This window comes from Artibeus jamaicensis, unplaced genomic scaffold (genome assembly GCF_021234435.1).
Source record: "Artibeus jamaicensis isolate MK-2021 breed Jamaican fruit bat unplaced genomic scaffold, CSHL_Jam_final contig_490, whole genome shotgun sequence".
Taxonomy (NCBI): Eukaryota; Metazoa; Chordata; class Mammalia; order Chiroptera; family Phyllostomidae; genus Artibeus; species Artibeus jamaicensis.
The window spans coordinates 14,807,191-14,825,950 of record NW_026521861.1 but is presented as its reverse complement, the minus strand read 5'-3'; the positions used below and the strand labels follow the sequence as shown (position 1 = coordinate 14,825,950).

At 57.3% G+C, this 18,760-nt stretch overlaps 1 protein-coding gene across 2 annotated transcripts in view; it reads right to left on the bottom strand.

Annotated features, from left to right (window-relative positions):
• Positions 1–18,760, bottom strand: part of GRK5 (G protein-coupled receptor kinase 5) — a 187,812-nt gene that overhangs the window by 80,928 nt on the left and 88,124 nt on the right. For both annotated transcript variants that reach the window (XM_053668383.1, XM_053668382.1), the window contains exon 2: positions 17,649–17,744. In XM_053668383.1, the coding sequence (XP_053524358.1) occupies positions 17,649–17,744 (96 nt within the window). The remainder of the gene's footprint in view (positions 1–17,648; positions 17,745–18,760) is intronic.

The window sequence follows — 18,760 nt, the reverse complement described above, 5'->3', positions numbered from 1 at the left end:
CCAATGGCATGGGACGGAGTCGCCCGCCCCCAGGCCCGTGGTGGTTTTAAGGATCCTAGGAGTCCCAGGAACTCTGAGAACTAGGAGGTGATGGCAGCCAAAGCCATCCGGGCCGGGCGAGCTGGCTTTCCCCGTTCAGGCCTCACTGAGGGAAACAAATGTGGCTGCTGGCCAGTGGCCCCAGGAAGGCTGTCACCAGGTCTGCAGAGAGACAGACCCAATGCCCGGTCCTGACATCCGTCTCCAGCCCCAGCGACACAACATCCACACCTGAGTGCAAGGGCCGCCCACCTGAGTCTTGGCTGGTGCTCACAAAGATCCAGGGAAATATGGACGTGTTATGTGTTCACCCCGTGGTACAGGAGGGGAACTGCGTCCGGAAGGTGGAAGGCTTGCCCAAGACCACGCAGCAAGAATGCGGAACAGCAAAGAACCCAACCCAGTCTGGGTTTAAAGACACTGCTTTCCTTCCAGAACCTTTGGAAACAGCCAGACGGAGCATCACCTTGCACCACCTCCCAAAGCCACGCCTCTTCCCTGAGCTGTGGCCTGGAGGGCCCATTGCTAACCCCGCCCCCTCAGCTCCCTCCCTGCTCCTTCCTACCCTCCCTCAGTCCGTAGCCCTGAGCCCTTCTCCAAGCACGGCCAACGGACCACATTTCACCTCTCTGCCCAGAGCTTTCTCTCAAATTTTCTCTTTTGATGGCCAAAGTGCAGGGAGAGAGGAGAGCAGAGGATGACGGGAGATTGCTCAACTGCCATCTCTTGCCAACATCTCAAAACGTGTCTCCTGCTGATGGCCAGGACCTCCACGCAACCCTGCCATTTGGTAGGGGGGTGAGAGAACAGTCCTGTCCCCGGGCCACCCTCAGCACGCCTATTTATTCTTTTCCAATGAGCGCTCCTCTGTTCTGGACGTCACCATCTCAATTCCCTGTGGTTACTCAGTCACTGTATCTTTTCACCAGAGACAGAGAAGCAAAGTGACGCAATACACGTGGTTGGCCCACCACCGGAGCTGTCACTTGTGATGTCTTATTCCCCCGCAAGGCACTTTCCGATGGCCCGTCTAGCCAGGCTGCCAGACAGTTTCCCCCAAGTGGGAAGCTGGCCAGCTGTGCCCAGCCAGGCGAGCTCTGCCCGCCCCCTAGGCTGGCTGCCCCGCAGGGACAACCTCGTCTTCTGGAGCCCTGGGGCAGGCGCAGCCTGGCCGTGCCCAGCACGTCCGCCTGTCAAATGCATTCTGCTCATCTGTTCCTTGAAGGCTGCAGAACAGGTGCTACTTTGGTCGCTCTCCAGGGAGGGTGTCAGAGGTCAGAGACACCTGCGTCCCAGGTGGAACAGGGAGCCTTTTCTCCTTTTCCTTTCTAACGTATGAATTTGTATGCACTGCTGATTCGAGGCCCAGAAGGACCCACAGCTTTTCCCAATAAAAGCACATGTTCAATTATTTGATGAAAGACAAAGAACAGGAAGTAAGCAGCCAAGAGGGAGGGAGGATAAAGTGAGCTCCCTGCAGGACATGTAACTAAGGAGAGCCCGACTAAGCTTTTGGCACGAAACTTGGCTGCGGGCTACCCAGCAGTTTGAATAAGGAGAGATGCTGGTGGGTGGTTGTTGGCAGGGCACAAACTAAAGCCGGGCCTTGGGACTCCCTGTTAAACACACACACAACCACACCTACTGTGTGCAAGGCGGTGGCACATGCTGGGGGCACAGGGAACTGAGACACAGCCTCTGTCCTGGAGGGCATGCAGGCTGGGTTGGGTGGGACCAGCTCGCTCACAGGCACTACACTGCCCTCCCTCTCAGGGGAGGGGGGACACCGGGACAGAGCAGAACAAGTGCCCCTGGCACTGCCTGGCCATGCCCACAGGCACAGGTGAGGCTGCCCCTATCTTCTAGGTAAGGTTCAGGATGTTAAGGACAGCCCTTCTCTAATTCAGCCTGGCAGACAGCAACCACTTAGAGCGAGTGGTTACTTAGCTCTAAGGCAGGATGTGAGGAGGCCAAGAACCAAGAACAGGCCCTTGGCTGCACAGGCCCAGAGCTGCTCCTCCCCACCCCCACCCCGGCACAAGATGCCACTGCCTGGCCTTCCAGGCTCCTCCGTGAGGGCACTGCAGGGCCTGGCCACTCAGCCAGAAGCCCCGGGGTCCCACTTGGTCTCTGGCTGTCCTCAGCCTCCAGCCTGCCCCATTCATCCTCTGTGGTGCCTCAGTTTCCCCCCCTGCAAAGTGAGGGCACTGGGCTCCCAGAATGAGGCCTTCCTGCTCTGACATGCCAGGAAGGATCTAAACTTGTCACTCAGAAAGCTGGCCCAGACCTCAGATCTGCAGCCTGGGCACTGGCGTGGCCCCTGGTCAGCCTCACTGCACAAATGAAGGAAGGAGTCGCCAGGACAGACCTGGGAGCTTGGTGGCCACTGGGAGGGGCTGAGCTCACTCCCCTCCTGGGGATACTCTCCACACCCCTGAAAAGGCCTCACAACCAAGATCCCTCTCAGCAGGAGGCAGACAGAAGCAGGGGCACCTCATCCGGCCCCCTGCCCCATTTCCTGCCTCCTTGGACCTTTGGAGTCACCGGCCAGTGGCCTTGAACAAGTCCCTCAGCTATGTCGTCCATAAAGTGGGGGTGAGGGTGAGCTCCCCAGCACAGGAAGAAGAAAGTGAGTGTCTGTCCCCATTTGAGGGGAGAGAGCTGAGGCTTGGACGGGGTTATGTGGGAGCTCTCTGTACTTCTGCTCAAGGCTTCCACGAGCCTAAAACTGCTCAGAAGAGAAAGTCCGTTCACTGAAAACAAAACAGTACAAAAACCGAAGCTCGGAGAGCTGGAGTGCGTGGCTTATTGAGGCAGAGAACTGGAGTAAGAGGGAGCCCGCAGAACTGGGGACACCTGGCCCCTGGCCCAGAACAGGCTCCGCTGCCTTGCCTGTGGATTCTGTCCCCAGGGTGGAGTCACCTGCCCTGACCCCGGTGGCACACAGAACAGCCCGCAGCCGGGCACGCCTGTAGGTGACGGACTCGCACGTGCTCATGTGCACCCACATGGTGGAGCAGGGGGTCCCGGGAGCCAGGCTGAGGAGGAGGGTCTGGGTCCCGTGGGCAAGAGGGAGTCCTTGCATACTGTTCTGGAAAGCCAAGGGCAACAAGACAGCACGCGGCTGGTCTCCCCTCGGACGGCCAGGTGCCGGCTGTGCCTCAGGCCCGGGGACTGAGCAGTCAGCTGAAACACAACGGTGCCCAGGAGTGGTGACCGCCCCCTGATGCTGAGGTGGGTGGATGACCCAACAGACAGCAAAGCAGTGTGATCTCCCCAGGACGGCCTCCCCTCCGCTCCGGCGAGATAGACCACCGGACGCCCCTTGCTGAGGTGGGGAGGGGCCCCACCAGCTGCGCCCTAGGAGGGCCCACTGTCGGCAGAGAGCAACAAGGAAGACAGGCTCATTCTGGCGAGCTCTGGGGTGAACCAGCTCCCCCAGTGCCTCAGCCAGGACCTGGGGCTCAGGTGAGCATGGAGGACCCCCACCCCTGGGAGCTTTTCCCGGCAGGGCCCCGGGGCCACCCTTCTTTGATGGCACTTGGAAGGTTAACAGGTGGCCTGGCCACCACAGCCCACATGTCCCAGAGGGGCCTCGGGTCTGTCGGGAGCCATCAGGCTCCATGGGGGGCCGGAGGGCTGACTGCAGTGTCACACTCGCAGGAAGCCAGCGCCAGTGGGACCGTGTTCACCCGCCATACACCCAGCCCCGTGGGCTTCTTTCTTCCTGCCCAGGAAATGATGCATCTGACCCAGGAGGTCACAGCCAGGAAATAACTGAAATAAGTGCCCAGACCCTGTGGACTGTGGAGGTGTGTGTGTGTGTGGGGGGGAGTTGCCAGGCTAGGTGTGGCTCTGCCCGGGCGAGGCCCGCTCCAGCGGACCCCTCGTGGCCCCCCATCACACCAGCCAGGCCCTCTCTGGTCCATCCCTCCAGCCCCCATTTGGGGACTCCCTCGAGAGTTTTGTGGACACCTCATCAGCTCCAAGAGAGGCCCAGGCACTGGGCAGAAGCTGGCACAGAGGTGGCAGCCATGTCGCCCACCTCCAAGGAGACAGTCAGACTCTGGAGGCCACGTCGTGCTTCCCGTGGCGGGGGCGGCGGGACAGCAGTTATTTAGGGCGGGGGCTCCAGACGCTGGAGGTGGGCGGACACTGCCGAGTGGAGTGAAAGAGGGTACGGCTGAGCCACCCTTTCACCGAGCTCCCCTGGGTGCCCAGCACCGGGCAGGGACTTCCAATGCCCCGCCACACTCACACCCGTCAGCAACCCGGAAAAGTGCAAGGTGTGGCCCCGGTGACTGTGAACGCAGACCGGGCTCAGGCGGGACCCCAGTCTGGCTCTGCCTCTGTGTGGTGTGTGACTCTGGACAAGGGGCTTCACTGCTACGGACCCCAATTTCCTCACTTGCCAGTGAGCCTAGGAATAGCGCCCCCCTCTTCAGGGCATTGGACAGGCGTAGGGGGGTGATGCTGAGTGCTGGGCACAGTGTCTGGCACGTAGTAAAACCCTGGTCAGTGGTATCTGCCAGGATCACTATCACTTTCGTTCTGTCCCTCAGCTCAGAGAAGTCAAGCAAGCTGCTCCAAGTCACACAGCCCCTGACAGGAGGGCAGGAATTGGCACCGGGACCTGAAAGGCCACGCTGTCGACCGCCGTGTTGGGAGAGGGCTGCCTGAGAGCGTGACAAGCCTGAAGGCTTCCAGGGATGGGGGGTTAGGGTGACAGGACCACTCTGGGTGACTTTAGGTTAGCCAGTCAGAGGTCAAGTTCAGAAAGGCAGAGAACAGGCCAGGTAAGAGGCCCTGCCTCTGGGCTGTGTGGTTTGGACTTTGTCCCAGAGGCAGCAGAGAGGCCATTTACATCTGTGAGGAGCCTCAACGTCTTCAGAAATGTCAATGCGTTCCTGAGGCTAAGAACAGGGAACAAGGAGGTCTGACTGGATGGGCAGAAAAGAAGAAGAAAGTGTGCAGAAACAGGACCATGAAGAGGCCACTGCCCTACTCCAAGCAGGGTGACAGGGGACAAGGCAATGGGCGGAGAAGAGGGGCAGATCCAGCCCATGGGGCAGGAACCCGAGGTTTCTGCCGGTGCAGCTGGGAAGGGCGCCGATGAGGACGGGAACCCAGGAGGCGTGCGGGCTGCGGGCAGGGGGGGGTGGACACGTTGTCGACAAGCTCCAAACAATTTTTTTCATATTAAAGCCACGTGGGGACAGAGGGTGGCAAAAGTCCAAGGGAGTGAATGAGTCTCACTGCTGGCTGGCCAGAGGAGGAGGCCAGGGCAGCGTCAGGGGCGGAGAGGCCCCTCTGCACCCCACGCCCACGCTCTGACCCCCCCCGTCAGCTCGGGTCTGCAAGCCCCACACAGAATGTGACCAAGAGGATCTCTCCACTGGGCCCGGGCACAGCATGGGCAAAGAAGTGGCCTGTGTGACATTCATGCCCATCTGCCACCTTCCAAAAGGCCCTGCAGGGGGAGGAGGGAGAGAAAACAGACAGCAGGGGAGTGAGAAATCACCCCCCAAAAGAGGAGGGGAGAGACAGGTGGGCCGCGGGAACAGCTGCTGGCTCAAAAACCTCACAGGTGATATGAAAGGCACCCCACGACCCAGTCACAAAGAGAAGCCCGCTCCCAGCCTGACGCTGCTGCAGGTGACAGTAGCCCCAGCCAGTCCGCCCCCCACCCCCGAGCCTCGGTGTGCTGTCTTCAGAAGCGGGGGCCGTTTACGGCTCATTCCAGGTCCCGGGCTGGGCACTTGAGAACTGTGGTCTCATTTCTCCCTGATCTCATAGGTCAAGAATGAGTATCTGGAGCAGTGAGGGAATCTCATTCCGCCCTGGGAGCCCAGCCTATCCTGTCCCCAGCCTCTCTTTGCTCTCTGCTCTCACCCTGAGGATGGCTGCCGGGGCTACCAGACAAACGTGCACTGGCTCCCTACCACCTACGGGACAGACACCTAACCTTCAGCTGGAGGTGTGGGTGCCGTCTCTGGCCTGACCTGCCTCTCTTGGGCCTCCTCCCTCATGGCTTCTCCTCACCCAGCCCAGGAAAGCGGTGTACACTTCACCTCTCGAACAGGTCCCATGTTGCCCCCCTCCATGGAGAGAGCATGCCTGCGCAGTGGAAATCCATGGCCAGCGTGGCCTTGACTCAGACCTGGGTTTCTGCTTCTTCCAGAGCTTTGTAAGTGAGCAGTTTCACTCATCTCTCTGAATCTCTGCATCTTCACCCATAAAACAGGGGTGGGGGAAATGCACCTGGCCCACAGGGTTTTGTAATGATTCACTGAGCCTGTCTGTAAAGCAAGCGGCCTGATGCTGGGCCACACTAAGTGCCCGGGAAGTGCTTGCTGGTTGTGTGATGCGGATGATGCAGAACCTGTTGACCCCAAAGTCTCCCCTCCCCCCCACTAGCTGACTGGAGCCTTCCTGCCCCACACGCACGCACATCTTCATTTATTCCCTGGGACACTCCCGTCCCCATCTTGCAGATATAGGGAGACAGGATTAGAGATGTTAGATGGCTTGTCCAGAGTCCTAGTCAGTCAGGAGCAGAGCCTGGCTCACACCCAGGTCCCCACCAACCTCCAGGCACTTGGTACTGAGGACAGACATTCGACAGCTGCCCACACTCACACGGCTGTTTCCCAGCATCATCTGTGTGCTTTCTGCCCTGTCTTCCCGGCCAGGGACAGGTCCGTAAGGGACGGAGCAGGCCTCACCTCTCCCCTTGAGACCCTCCGCAGGCCTTGCCCAGAGTGAAAACTGAACAGGGATCCGTGGATGGGACTGTCTATCACCCCACGTGTCTCAGAGGCCCCTCCTGCTGGAAGAGGAGTGGATGGCTGGCTGAGACGGCCTTTGAGGAAGGGGAAGGGTGGGCCATCAGACCCTCTACAGCCTGCTGAGAGTGAGTAAATAGTGATTTGAGGGCCGAGAGTTATACTCAGGTTACATAAAGGCAGTAAATGTGCCCGGCCCACGCCGCCGAGAGCCACTTGTGAAAGCAGCTCCGCACCACCTGGCAGCTCCCCGACCCCTGGCACAGAGTGAGGGCTTAACAGATGAATGAACGAATGAATGAGCAGATAAACTTAGCACCAGCGGGACCTGGCAACCGCCGCTGTGGGGGAGCCAAGAAACAGCGCTCTGATCTAAACAGGAATGTGACGACAGCGATGGTGGGGAGTGACGGTGACGGTGCAGAGGAAGGCGACGGCGCAGCAGCTGCTGCCCATGAGCCCTCGCCACGTGCCAGGCCCTGTGGGGAGCCGCCCCGAGCACGCCTTCATTTGCTCCCGGCAACGCTCCCATTCCCATTTTGCAGACAGGGAGACTGAGGATTAGAGGTGTTAGATGGCTTGTCCAGAGTCCTAGTCAGTCAGAAGCACAGCCCGGCTCACACCCAGGTCCCTCTGGCGCCTGAGCTCACACTCTTCACTGTCGCCATCCCAAGGTGACTGAGCTGGGCTAGCCCCTCACTCGTTTTGTCCCAGCTGACCTGCCTGGGGCAGAGGCTCGGTGTCCACAGCTGCTGGGCACTCCTGGGTTAGTGACACCCAAGCCTGATGACGGAGGAGGAACGTGAAGGAAAGGCTGAGTCGGGGGAGGTAGGAGGGGTGGAGATGGAGCAGTAAGCAAGGGCAGGTAAAGCAGGCCCGTGGGCTTTAGCAGGACCTGTGGCTCCATCCTGACCACAACGGCAAGCTGTTGAGGCAGGTGGTGGTGCGATCAGATGGCAACTTAAGAGAGGACCTCCAGCTTGACTGGAAAGGGGGAGCCTGGAGGGAGTCGGGAGCGACACAGGAGTTCAGGCAGGAGAGGAGGGTGGCCTGCACGAGCGGAACGGGGCGGCTGGGAAGAGAGGGGCCAACCTTCAAGATGCTGTGGAGGCAGAGCTGCCTGGACAGGGAGAGGGACTGGCCATGCGCACTGGGCAGGGACAGGGGAAGGGAGGCTCCGGGTCTCTGGGCAGCTGGAGGGAGGTGGTGATTTCCACTAAGATCAGACACAGGCAGCTTCAGAAAAAAAGGGTCACAGTGCACCAGGAAGACAGGAAAATGACTTCAGCCATTTGTCTAACCCAAGGGTCCCATGACCGCATTGAAATGGGCACAACAGTTTGCAGAGCGCATTACGAATCACTGTGCCAGAAACTCCTCTGGCCGCTTGATCATCCGCTAAGGTGGCGATGACAGGGTCCCATTGTAAAGAAGAACAAATCGAGGTTCAGTGACTTTCCCCAGCCCTCCGCCTCCCAGTCCAGAGGGAACCCCACCACGACTCGATTCGGTTTCAAGTGCCGTCTGCCTTCCGGGCAGGGAAACAGATGACAGGTGAGACTCTCGCTCCATGAGCAGAAGAAACTACGAAAGAGCCAGAAACCAAAATGGCAACCGCAGTTGTCTCGTTGGCAATTCCTAATTTTTGTCTTTTTAGATTATATCTTAGAAATTTTATCGACGGATGTATATTATTTTTGCAAAGAGAAAAAGAGCTGAAAGATCATTTGAAAAATAATTTTAAAAGACGACACAAGGACGGCACACAGGTGAAGCAGGAAAAGCAGACCAGCAAAAAGCAGCATTGACGCATTGCTTCATTTTGCGTCTGTCTTCATTTCAACAGGAGCTTTGGAGGGGATACATTTGTGTTGTTGTTCTTTGGTTGTTTTTTGTTTTTTAATTTGAAAAGTTTACATTGGCCCTAAATCTCCTTCCATCCACACTTTTTCTTCTCACCCGTCTTGGGTGCTGGCTCCGGGCACTCGGAACAAGGAGTATTTAACACTCTGGGACAGACGCTGGTAGGGGGGGTGGCGGGGGAGATGCTGCCAAGGTGTGGCTGAACAGACGGAGCCTGGGAACTGAATTCCGTAAACAGAGTCTGGGCAGAGGCCGTTAAAAGTGTTGTCCCAGCGTCTCTTTATGGGGCACAATGCTGTCATGCTCAGGCTGCTGAGGGTCGGCGGGCCTCTTGTGCTGGGGCCTGGTTTGAGGTCCCCATTGCTGCACAAACCAGCTTGTTTTTCCCCTTTCTTCAGCAACAGGCCTTCAACCGGACAGAAGAGCCCTTCTCACACCTGCGGCTGCAGTGGATTGGGACTGGCAGGGTCTCACCAAACCTCGCCTGCTCTGTCCATCAGCAGCATAGTTCAGGTTAATGGTGTCTGCAGATGCAGAGCTAGAGATGGAACATTCCAGAGGAAGCGAAGGAGGCAGAGGTCGCTGTGCACACTGCCTGGGTTTAGCTAAGTGCGTCTGGCCTTCACAAGGACCGTGTGGGCTTTCTTACCCTCAGAGACAGACCTGGAAATGCCACAGTGAAGTACAAGGATGCTCATCTGAATGGTAATTGTAATGACAAATGCTGGCGGGGGAAACACACCAACTAGAACAATATATACACAGAATAGATACGAAGCTTTTAAAAATCCGGTTTATTTACACTGGACTCTTGGGCAAGGGCTTATACTCAAGATTGCTTCAAGGAAGAAGCACCACAGAAAATAAATAAGCAGTCAGGCCAGGGTGGGGCCTGGCCTGACGCAGGGTGGAGGGCAACCAGCTCGTTCCCCCCGCCCACAGGTGTAACCACGTACCTGGAGGACGGCAGCGTGTGAGAAGCGGAATTCTGTGTTTTAGTCACAGACGCAGCCTCAGTGACTGACACTCCATAATTACATGTCAAACAGAAACCCACTAATCATGTTCATCGAGAATTTTAATGACAAGGGAAGGTTTTTGAAATTTTATTGATTAAAAAAAGTAAGAAACGAAACTGTAGGTATAGGCACAGGGGAAGCTAGAAGGGATAAGGTGTTATGGGTGGCCTTTCCTTAAAATTTTCTGCATGTTTTTAGCAAAGTAGCTTACCGATGGAGACAATGGGTGTTGCTACCAATAGAGCAACAACAACGGCGACGACAATGACAACGACAACCATGACGAGGACAAGGGGGAATGAAAAGCACCGGGCCACGGGGTTTGGAAAGCAGCTCACCCTCCCGCAGCCGTTCCTGTGGCCTGTGGGGAAGCAGCAGCCTGGGCCGCAGCGGGGAACCCCAAGCCGGGGGCGGGAGGGAGGGAAGGGTCTGCCCTCAGAGCTGGTGGGGACCAGAATCCCCCGGCTCCTGGAACCTGACCCCCACAGACCATGGGAGAAGGTGGGTAGCAGGGGTGCAACTGTGTCCCCCCAATAAAAGATACCCTGGAGTCCTAACCCCTAGTGCTCCAGAATGTGACCTTATTTGGAAATTGGGTCTTTACAGAGGTCATCAAGTTAACATGAGGTCATTAGGGTGGGCTGTAACCCAAAATGACCCTGTCTTCGTAACAGGAGAAAAGTTGGACAAAGACCCATGCACCCAGACACCAGGGAGACCGCCCCAGGAAAACGAGGGCGGGGCCGCAGCAGTGCTTCCACAAGCACAGGAACCCCAAGACCCCAGCGAGCCCCCAGAACAAAGCTGGGAGACAGGCCTGGGGCGGACTGCTCCTCCTGGCCTCAGAGGGAACCTCCTTCCAACCTCTTTATCTCGCACTTCTAAGCCTCCCGAGTGTGAGACAGTAAATTCCGACATTAGAGCCCCCAGATTGTGGCACTTTGTTGTGACAAACGGAGACAGCAGGGGGAAGCCTGTCTGGAGTCAGGTCATGGGGAGACCTCAGCGAGTCACTGGTCTCTCTGGGACTCAGTTTACTTGTCTGGAAAATGGGAGACCTGGCCTAGAGCAGTGGGTTTCAAACTTGGTTCTAACTCTGGAATAAAATCTTACGCTGAGGACCAAACATGAAAGGTAGAAAGCGACCCTAATGAGGTAGAAGCTTTCTCCAGATCATGCCCCCCACCTCCTCCCTACAGCCTTTGAAAATCACAATTCCAGGTCATCTGTAAAACCCCTGCCAGTGTGCCATTCTGCGCATCTTCGAAAGTGGGACCCACTGACTAGGATCGCTGAGCAATTCCTGGGCACCCAAGCTCGTGCCAGGCGCTGAGGCCCCGGCCCCTTGACTTCAGGCGGCTGCTGATCTTGGTGCGGTGGGGAGACTAACACCCCCAAAACCGCGGGCAGACAGGCCAGGCTGCCCTCTCCCTCCTGAGAGCTGCAGCTACAAACAGGTCACCTGATGTTCTAAATCCGCCACATCTAAATTTATCTTGCCCTTCAAGGACAAGCAGATGCTGTGCCTTATCAGGGCACGGCAAGTGGCAGAACGACAGACGTGGCGAGCCCTTATCACCCCAAGGACAAGAATGACGTTTCCCTGACGATGAAATCAAGAGCTCCCGCGCCAGCTGGCTAAACCTGAGGAGGCCGGGGTCATTCCGGCCCCCGACGGGGCAGGACCTGTCCCAAGAGCCTGGAATCCTTTCCAGACCCCGACGTGTGCCCGGCACAGTAGCCAGTGAGCAGGAGTGAGCAGCAAGGGAGGGTGTCTGAGGCACAGACCAGCCCCTGCCACATCTCCAGGGGGGACCCAAGCCCCCCCATTCCACTCAGTGACACCAACGCTGTGGCGGCAGAGACCACCATGGGCTGAATAAACAGGCCACTGCTGATCAGACAGAGTGGAGCGGCCCCAAGAGAGGCTGCAGACCCCAGGGGTAGGGTCCAGGGCCAGACTGAGCTGACCCAGGCCTGGGCTTCCCTCCAAACCCTTGGGGGGCAGAGGCCCAGGGATCCCAGCTGCTGCAGGCTACGGGGTGATTCCTGCCAGCCAGCGTCCCAGAGGAAACAAGCAGGGTCCCCTCAGCCGTGGACCTGTGGAGGCCGCAAAGATGGTGAGGCTCTGACCATCCCTCAGAGTCCACAGACTAATCAGGGGACAGAAAGTCAGCAAGAAAAGAAGGGAATAAGATCGCTGTCCCCACTGCCCCGCTGCAGAGTCAGACAACAGACCCAGCCATTAGTCATTCAACTTTTAATTGCACAAGGAACACGCCAAGTTCATTCCCTTTTTAAAAACCACCCTACAGAAAAAGCAAACCTCCATGCTTTCCCCGTTAGGACACTGGGTGCAACCTCCAAAACAACCACGTGTCCTCGAGAAGAAGTGCGCCACGCCAGGGGTCTGGACAGGAACGACACTACCAGCTTCCCCAGGCTTTGGGACAAAGGGGAGGAAGGTGGAGGGAGGGCTACGGTGATCAAGCTGAGTGGGCCTCCAGGAAGAGGAGGCGGGAGGCAGGGGCTGAAGAAGGGGTGGGGCCCCGAAGGCCCTAAGGTAATGACCCTGGTGATGTCAGCAGAGAAACAACTAGCTCCAGTCATCACTTGTAGCCAATTCGGCTGCTTCTGGACCCTCCAAAGCTCCCCCGAAGGGTCTTCTACCTCTGCCCTCAAGCCACCAGAACCACTATGGTGAAGACAATGACGACAATGGAGATGGCATATGCTAGGTACTCCGCCGGCCCTCCCACCGGCTCTGCCAGCTTCGCACCAGAGTCTCCGTTTCACAGACAGAGAAACTGCCGCCCAGAGAAATTAAACAACTTGCTCAACATCACTCAGCTCGGAGCAGCAGAGCCACCGTCTGACCTTCATGACAATGACCGCGGTCCTTCTGTGAGACTGTGCAGCTTCTGTGGCTAATGGTACAGCTCTTGTGCCTGCAACAATGCTGAGCACATAGTAGGAGCTTGACAAATATTTGTGGGCTCATTTCTCGTAAATGAACGCTCGCAAAGCTGAGGGAATGAACGGTCAGGTCCTAGGCTGGCTCGAGAGGCTGGCTTCACGTTATCCCGGTGTTTTTCTTTAATGCTGAGGTTCTACGCTTTCTTCTAGGAAGCCCCCACCACTCAGAGCTGCCGCTCCTGGAAAGAGTTAAGGCTTTGGTAAGAGGCACCACCACCAGGCGAGGGACGTCTCCCCGGCCCCTGTCGTCCCGCGAGGGCACAGTGCACCACAGCAGCTAGTTTCAGTGAGCAACCTCCTCATAAATGTCGGTCTTGCCAGGGGGTCCAGGGGGGGCCTTGATTTATTATATAGCTTTTGGACACTTCCTACAGAAACACTGCCAGACAGTGGAATAATCAACTCTTTCACTCCAGTCGCCTCCTACTTTTTTTTTTTTTTAATGAAAGAATAAAGCACGCAACGAGACTGAGCTAAATAAATAAAAAGGCCACACTTCTCCCCGACGGAACTTTCTGCGTCACTGAGGAATATTTACCGACCTCAACAATCTTCTATCTTCACAATGACGTTCTGGCCTTCGGAGTTCTGGCCGTTCTGAGAACTCCTTTGATTTGAGTCCCCTAATTAAATTTCTTATGTGAACAATTAGCTTATTAACCAATAATGTCCTTATTTGATGTTCCATCCAGCAGACATTAGAGAACCCCTTCCTCCCCGTGTGGTCCGTTCCCCAGTTCCTGGAGCCGAGGGCTCTGTGGAAACCCCACATCACTGTGGGGATCAGACCAATGCAGCCCCGGGGGAAACAGGCCTGGGCCTGGGCCAGGAGCGGAGGGTGTCTTCCCCACTTGGTGGAGGAGAGACCGCGGCCCCAGCCTCGTGAGTGCGCCGAGTACCCTTATCTAGTGAGGGGGTTCAAGTGGATGCTTTCTAAGGTGCCTTCTAGGTCTGAACTTTTGTGACTTTAGGTTTAAACCCCTGGCTGAGATTAAATTTGGGCATGACAAGCGCATGTCACAAATTATTTTTTTAAAGAGCCCCAATTTCCACCACTTCGCCTCATTCATTCCTTCATTCACCCAGTACTTAATGGGCTCCTCTTACATGCCAGGCACTGGTCTAGTGGTCAACCAGACAAGATAACAGCCGCTACTGTCAGGGGACCTCTCGTCCAGTGGGGAGACAGGAAACGCGCACGTCCACCACTAGACATAAGGTGACTTCAGGGGGAGTGATGGGCAGAGAACATCAATAAGCAGCACCACGTGAGAGAGAGCAGCAAGAGGGAGAACACGGCTCCTCCCGAGAGGCTGGCTGGGAAGGCCTCTCCGTGGAGGTGGTGCCCGAGCTGAGACCTGAAGAGCCCTGCAGAACTGGTGGGGAGAGCACCCCAGGCAGCAGGAACAGCAGTTGCAAAGGCTCCAGGCTGCGGACGAACTTGGGTATTCGAAGAACAAAAAGGGGGCCAATGCAGCTGGTGACTGGGGAGGAGGGAGTGACCCAAGACACAGGGGACAGCCAAAGGAGGAAGGGCATTAGGGGGGCCCTGGACCTGGGTGGAGAAAAATGTCATCTTTCTTTCCACCAACCTCTACCTGAGAATGAGCACCCCCCACAGTCGCCGATGCCAATGACCCTCAGTGATGTGAGCAGCGCCAGGGACTCACCAGCGCGAGGGACACAGGCCCGCTCACATCACTGCCAGCACAGACACCTGGAGATTTCCTGCTCACCACAAGTCCAAAATTGCAGCAGTGATTTGACCAGCTGCTGACCTTATCACTGAAAATATGAACACATATACTTACTTCAATGCCATGCATTTAAAAAGTATCTAATAACTGTATTTAGTAACCCCGTGTATTTCATTTTATACACATAGAAGCATTCTTCTGAGAAGGGATCTCGAGGCTTTACCCAATGGCCAAGGTGCCTGGAAGCCAAGGAAAGGGCTTTGGGCTCTATCCTGGGTAGGACAGAGAGCTGGGGCAGCGGTTTCAGCAGGAGATTCGGCTGTCACTTTTCAGAGTCAACCAGGCTGCCAGGAGGGGCAGTCCCATGGCTGCTCTGGGCTGTACTGAGGGCCAAAGGGGGCGTGGCTTTAACGGACCCTGGTTCTGACCAATCCAGAGGGGGCAGTGTCCCTGGGTCCTGGTGGGCTCTGCCCTTCCCACCACATCACCCCATGCTGTCGTCGGGGCCCAAGGGGCCCCATCACCCTGGCTGGTGGCCCATCCCGGGGCATCCTCCCAAAGAGCTTCAGAAAGTGAGCTCATGAGTCCACAAGAAAAATAAATGCGGCATCTGCCACTGTTTGGTTTGTGTCTTGGTCTAGAGAGGCAGGGAGATTTTTATGTAAGAAAGCCTTCCAGCGGGACCCCTGCAGAGGCTGGGCAAACACCGGGGCGACGGACAGTAAACAGGCCCAGGCGGGAAGGCCCGAGAGCCGGGGCCCGCGGCCACGGCTCGGCCCCGGGTTTATGGCGGCCTTCCTGTCTCCCCGGCCTCCCCTCCTGCCTCGCTCACACACAGCCTCTGCAGTGTCCTCCAGAACAGAAGAATCCATGTTCCCGAGCCAGCACACGCATGTCTCACACCCTCCCAGGGGAGTGGGCCCTGCCGGGAGGCCCATCTGTGGACCTAGAAGGACCCACGGGTTGGGGCCCGTGGGGTGGGGTCCGTGGACAGGGAAAGGCTGAGGTGAGTTCCATGCTCCCGAGTCCCCCAAACCAGCAGTGATGAAGGCAGGGCCAGTCTGACTGGCAGGTGAGGGACATTTGTGGTGCTTCTGGGGCAATGCCCAGAGCCCCGTGGGGGCAGAGCTAGAGGAAAGGGTGCTGGCACTCAGGGGGCGGGGGACCCAAGCCTCAACAGGGCTCAGGAACCTCCAGATACCAGAATCTACACGTCAGAGGGGAAAGACGTGAAAGGAAGAGGGGCCTGGTCTTTGAATCTGGAAAGGCAGAACGGGAGGCCTCCATGTTGTAACGGAAGTGGACCGCTCTGGGGGGCCGGCCGTGCCTCTCAGCGCAGCTCCCCGCTTTGCAGGGCCCTCTCCTCCCATTGCGAGCCCTCTCTCCAGATGACTGCTTCGTAGCAGGCCTCTGGCTCTGCTGGTGAGCAGGAGCCACGCCCTGGGGCCCCTGGAGGAAAGGCTGGGCTCAGCATCCAGGAAATGCACTGACAGCTGGTGGACCTGTGGTTCCGAACCCGGAGGGTGAGAAGAGGGCTTGGTGCCCCAGAAGTGTGCGGTGACCATGGCAACTGAGGTCTATCCCCACCCCTACGCTCTCTCTAAGCCTAAATTAGCATGAAGAACAAAATGCCCCTGGGAGGTCATGGCCAGACTCCAGAGGGCCCTCCCCACACGCCTCCCTGAAGGCCACTCACAGCTGAAGTAGCAAGACCCTCCCCTCCTGTCCCAGCCCCAGGACATGGACTGCCTTCCCTCCCACATGCCCATGCGCCTCCAGCATCAGAGCGAACGCAGGCGCCCAAGCCCCAGCAGAGCAGTGGGGTGGGGGGCAGCCACGCGTCCCAGGAAGAGCCAGGTCCCTCAGGGGCTCCAGCAAGGCCCTTTTCACACATGGTCTTGTTTGATTGCACCTGGGGTCCTGTGTTCGGCTGAGGAAACTGAGGCTCAGCAAGACTGTTGTTTGCCAGGTGACTCTCAAAAAGGCTGGCGTCTGAATCCAAGTGCCTGGACCCAGACACCCTGACCCCTTGGCCAGCCCCACTTGAAGCCCTGAGGACGCCACAGGGATTCCGACCTGGGATTTCAGGGCTGGAGGTGGGTCCTGAGGACGTTCCCCACCTTTAGCACCCAAGCTTCGTCACCTGCTCCCATCTGCCTTGTGGGCAGCAGGTGGTGGCCTTTCATTTCATGAACACCAATTAAGCAAGCTCCTTCTCCATGCCGGCACATGGGGCGGACAGAGGAAACAGTTGTCACCTGCTGTCACAGTGCCACTGAAGAATCTGGATGGTGGGCCCTGGGGCCAGAACCGAGTGGGCCTAGGATGCCAGGCAAGGTCCCACCCAGCCTGGGAAACTGCTGGATGCCAGGCCGCAGGGAGAAGCCATTCATCAATGGACAGCTAACTGGCCGTGAGCAGCCTCGAATTCCCCGGCAGTCAGGGGAGCTCACCCAAAGCCTCGGGCAGAAGTCCCAGGAGCAGCTGGGCCTGCAGAGCTCAGGGCTGTCCCTTAGCCAACAGGCCTTCATGCAGTAGGGTAGGAGGGTTCCCCAGAACACACAAGGGAGGAGGGCCAGCGCGGCCACCAGTGCGGAGGAGCCTGGTCCGACCCACCCCTCGGGAGTCCTCGCCAGTCACTCAGCCTCCTCACCACACGCGTGCCCCGCTGGGATGGACCTCATTAGGGGTGTTTGGCTATGCTGGCCCCGTGGCAGACAAGCCCCCTCTGCTGTAGGAGGCGCTTGGCCACGTGGATGCTGGATCAAGAGGACTGGGCTGGGCCACTGAGCGGGGGGCCCCTTGATGAGCACTGACATCCCCCACAAGAGGAAAGGGGAGCCCAGATGCTCACCCCACCCTCGGTCCCAAAGCCTGGGCAGCTTCCCTAGGGCAGGACCCATGAGCCCCAAAGGAAAGGTGCAAGGCTATGAGTAGGGGCTCAGGACTGGGCCTGGCCCCCTCGGCCACCCTCCCAAAAGCTCTGTGACTTTGGGCCAGTTACAGAACCCCTCTGTACCTCGGTTTCCCCATCTGAAAGGTGGAGTAAAATAACAGTACCTGCCTCAAAGGGTAACAGATCATTCTACCCAGTACACACCAAGTAATAAATGTTGATCGCATTGTTCCGTCAATCAGCGAGGATGTCAGGCCGGAGCCCTACCTGGAACCCTGGTGCTCATGGGTTCGCATTTGACTCATGGTTCAGAGTTACAGGCTCCCTGCTCCCCTTCCAGGCCCCCCCAAGCTCCCTGGGGCACGGTGCTCACCTAGGGTCCTCCGGAGGTCTTCACACTGGCTGATGTGAGGGAACTTCAGGATTTCCTTCCACTTCTTGCTTTTCCCTTTGCGTTTTCCTCCGCCTCCTGCAGAGATGGAGGAAGGTGTCAGGTGATGTTGTCCTTGTCCCAGTAAGCCTATCCCTCGCACCCCAACTGGGAGACAGCTGCAGGGAGAGGGTGGCTCAAGGTCCGTCAGTGACACACTCCAGGCACCAGGCACACACGCTCCCTCCCCCACTGGACTCGACCCTGTGTGTTGAGTCTCCTCGTTGCCTCATTTTGTCCTCTTGTTTTACTGGAGAGTCACCTTCCCCAACTGGAGGCCAGAGCTGGAGACAAGAACTTCAATTTCCACTTGTCTTAGGTATTCCCTTCCCCTCCATCCTCACAAACCCCAGGGTCTCAGAGGACATTTCTCAAGGCTGGCAGGACTCCCAAAGGGCCCTATCACAACTCACGTCCTCTGCAGTGTGTACACGTGACAGACATGCACACTTTAGGGATGTGTACACAATGGGCATGCACACAAAGAGCACACACATGATGAACACACACTCAACGAATGGGCATGTAATAAACACACAGTGAAGATGCACACATAATGAATGGGTATGACATGAACACATGTACAATGGCTAGGCACACATGAATACATGATGAACCCACTTAATAAAGATGTGTGTGTAATAAACACACGTGTGATGAAAACACAATAATAGGCACACGTAATGCAAACATGCACTGAACATGTGGGACTGAGTGAGCTGCACACACGTGGGGTGCTCCTGACCTCCCCACCACTCTGTATCCCAGTGACAGTAGGTGGCTGTCAGAGCACTCAGGTGTGCAAGCAGCAAGGGGACCTGCTCTGGCCTATGTGTCCCAGCCCAGCAGCACTTGGGGCCTGGGCCCTGGAGGCACCTCTGCGTCCCGTGGCCAGCCCTTCAACGACTGAGATGCTATCACCTGCCCCCACAATCTGAGTGGCCCTTAGCTGTCATCTGTCAGTGACTCTCCAAAGGTCACATAGCCCTGTAGGCCCTTCAGAGGGCCCTTCAGAGTCTCAGAATATCACCCTTCTTCATGTGATCCTCCGTGTG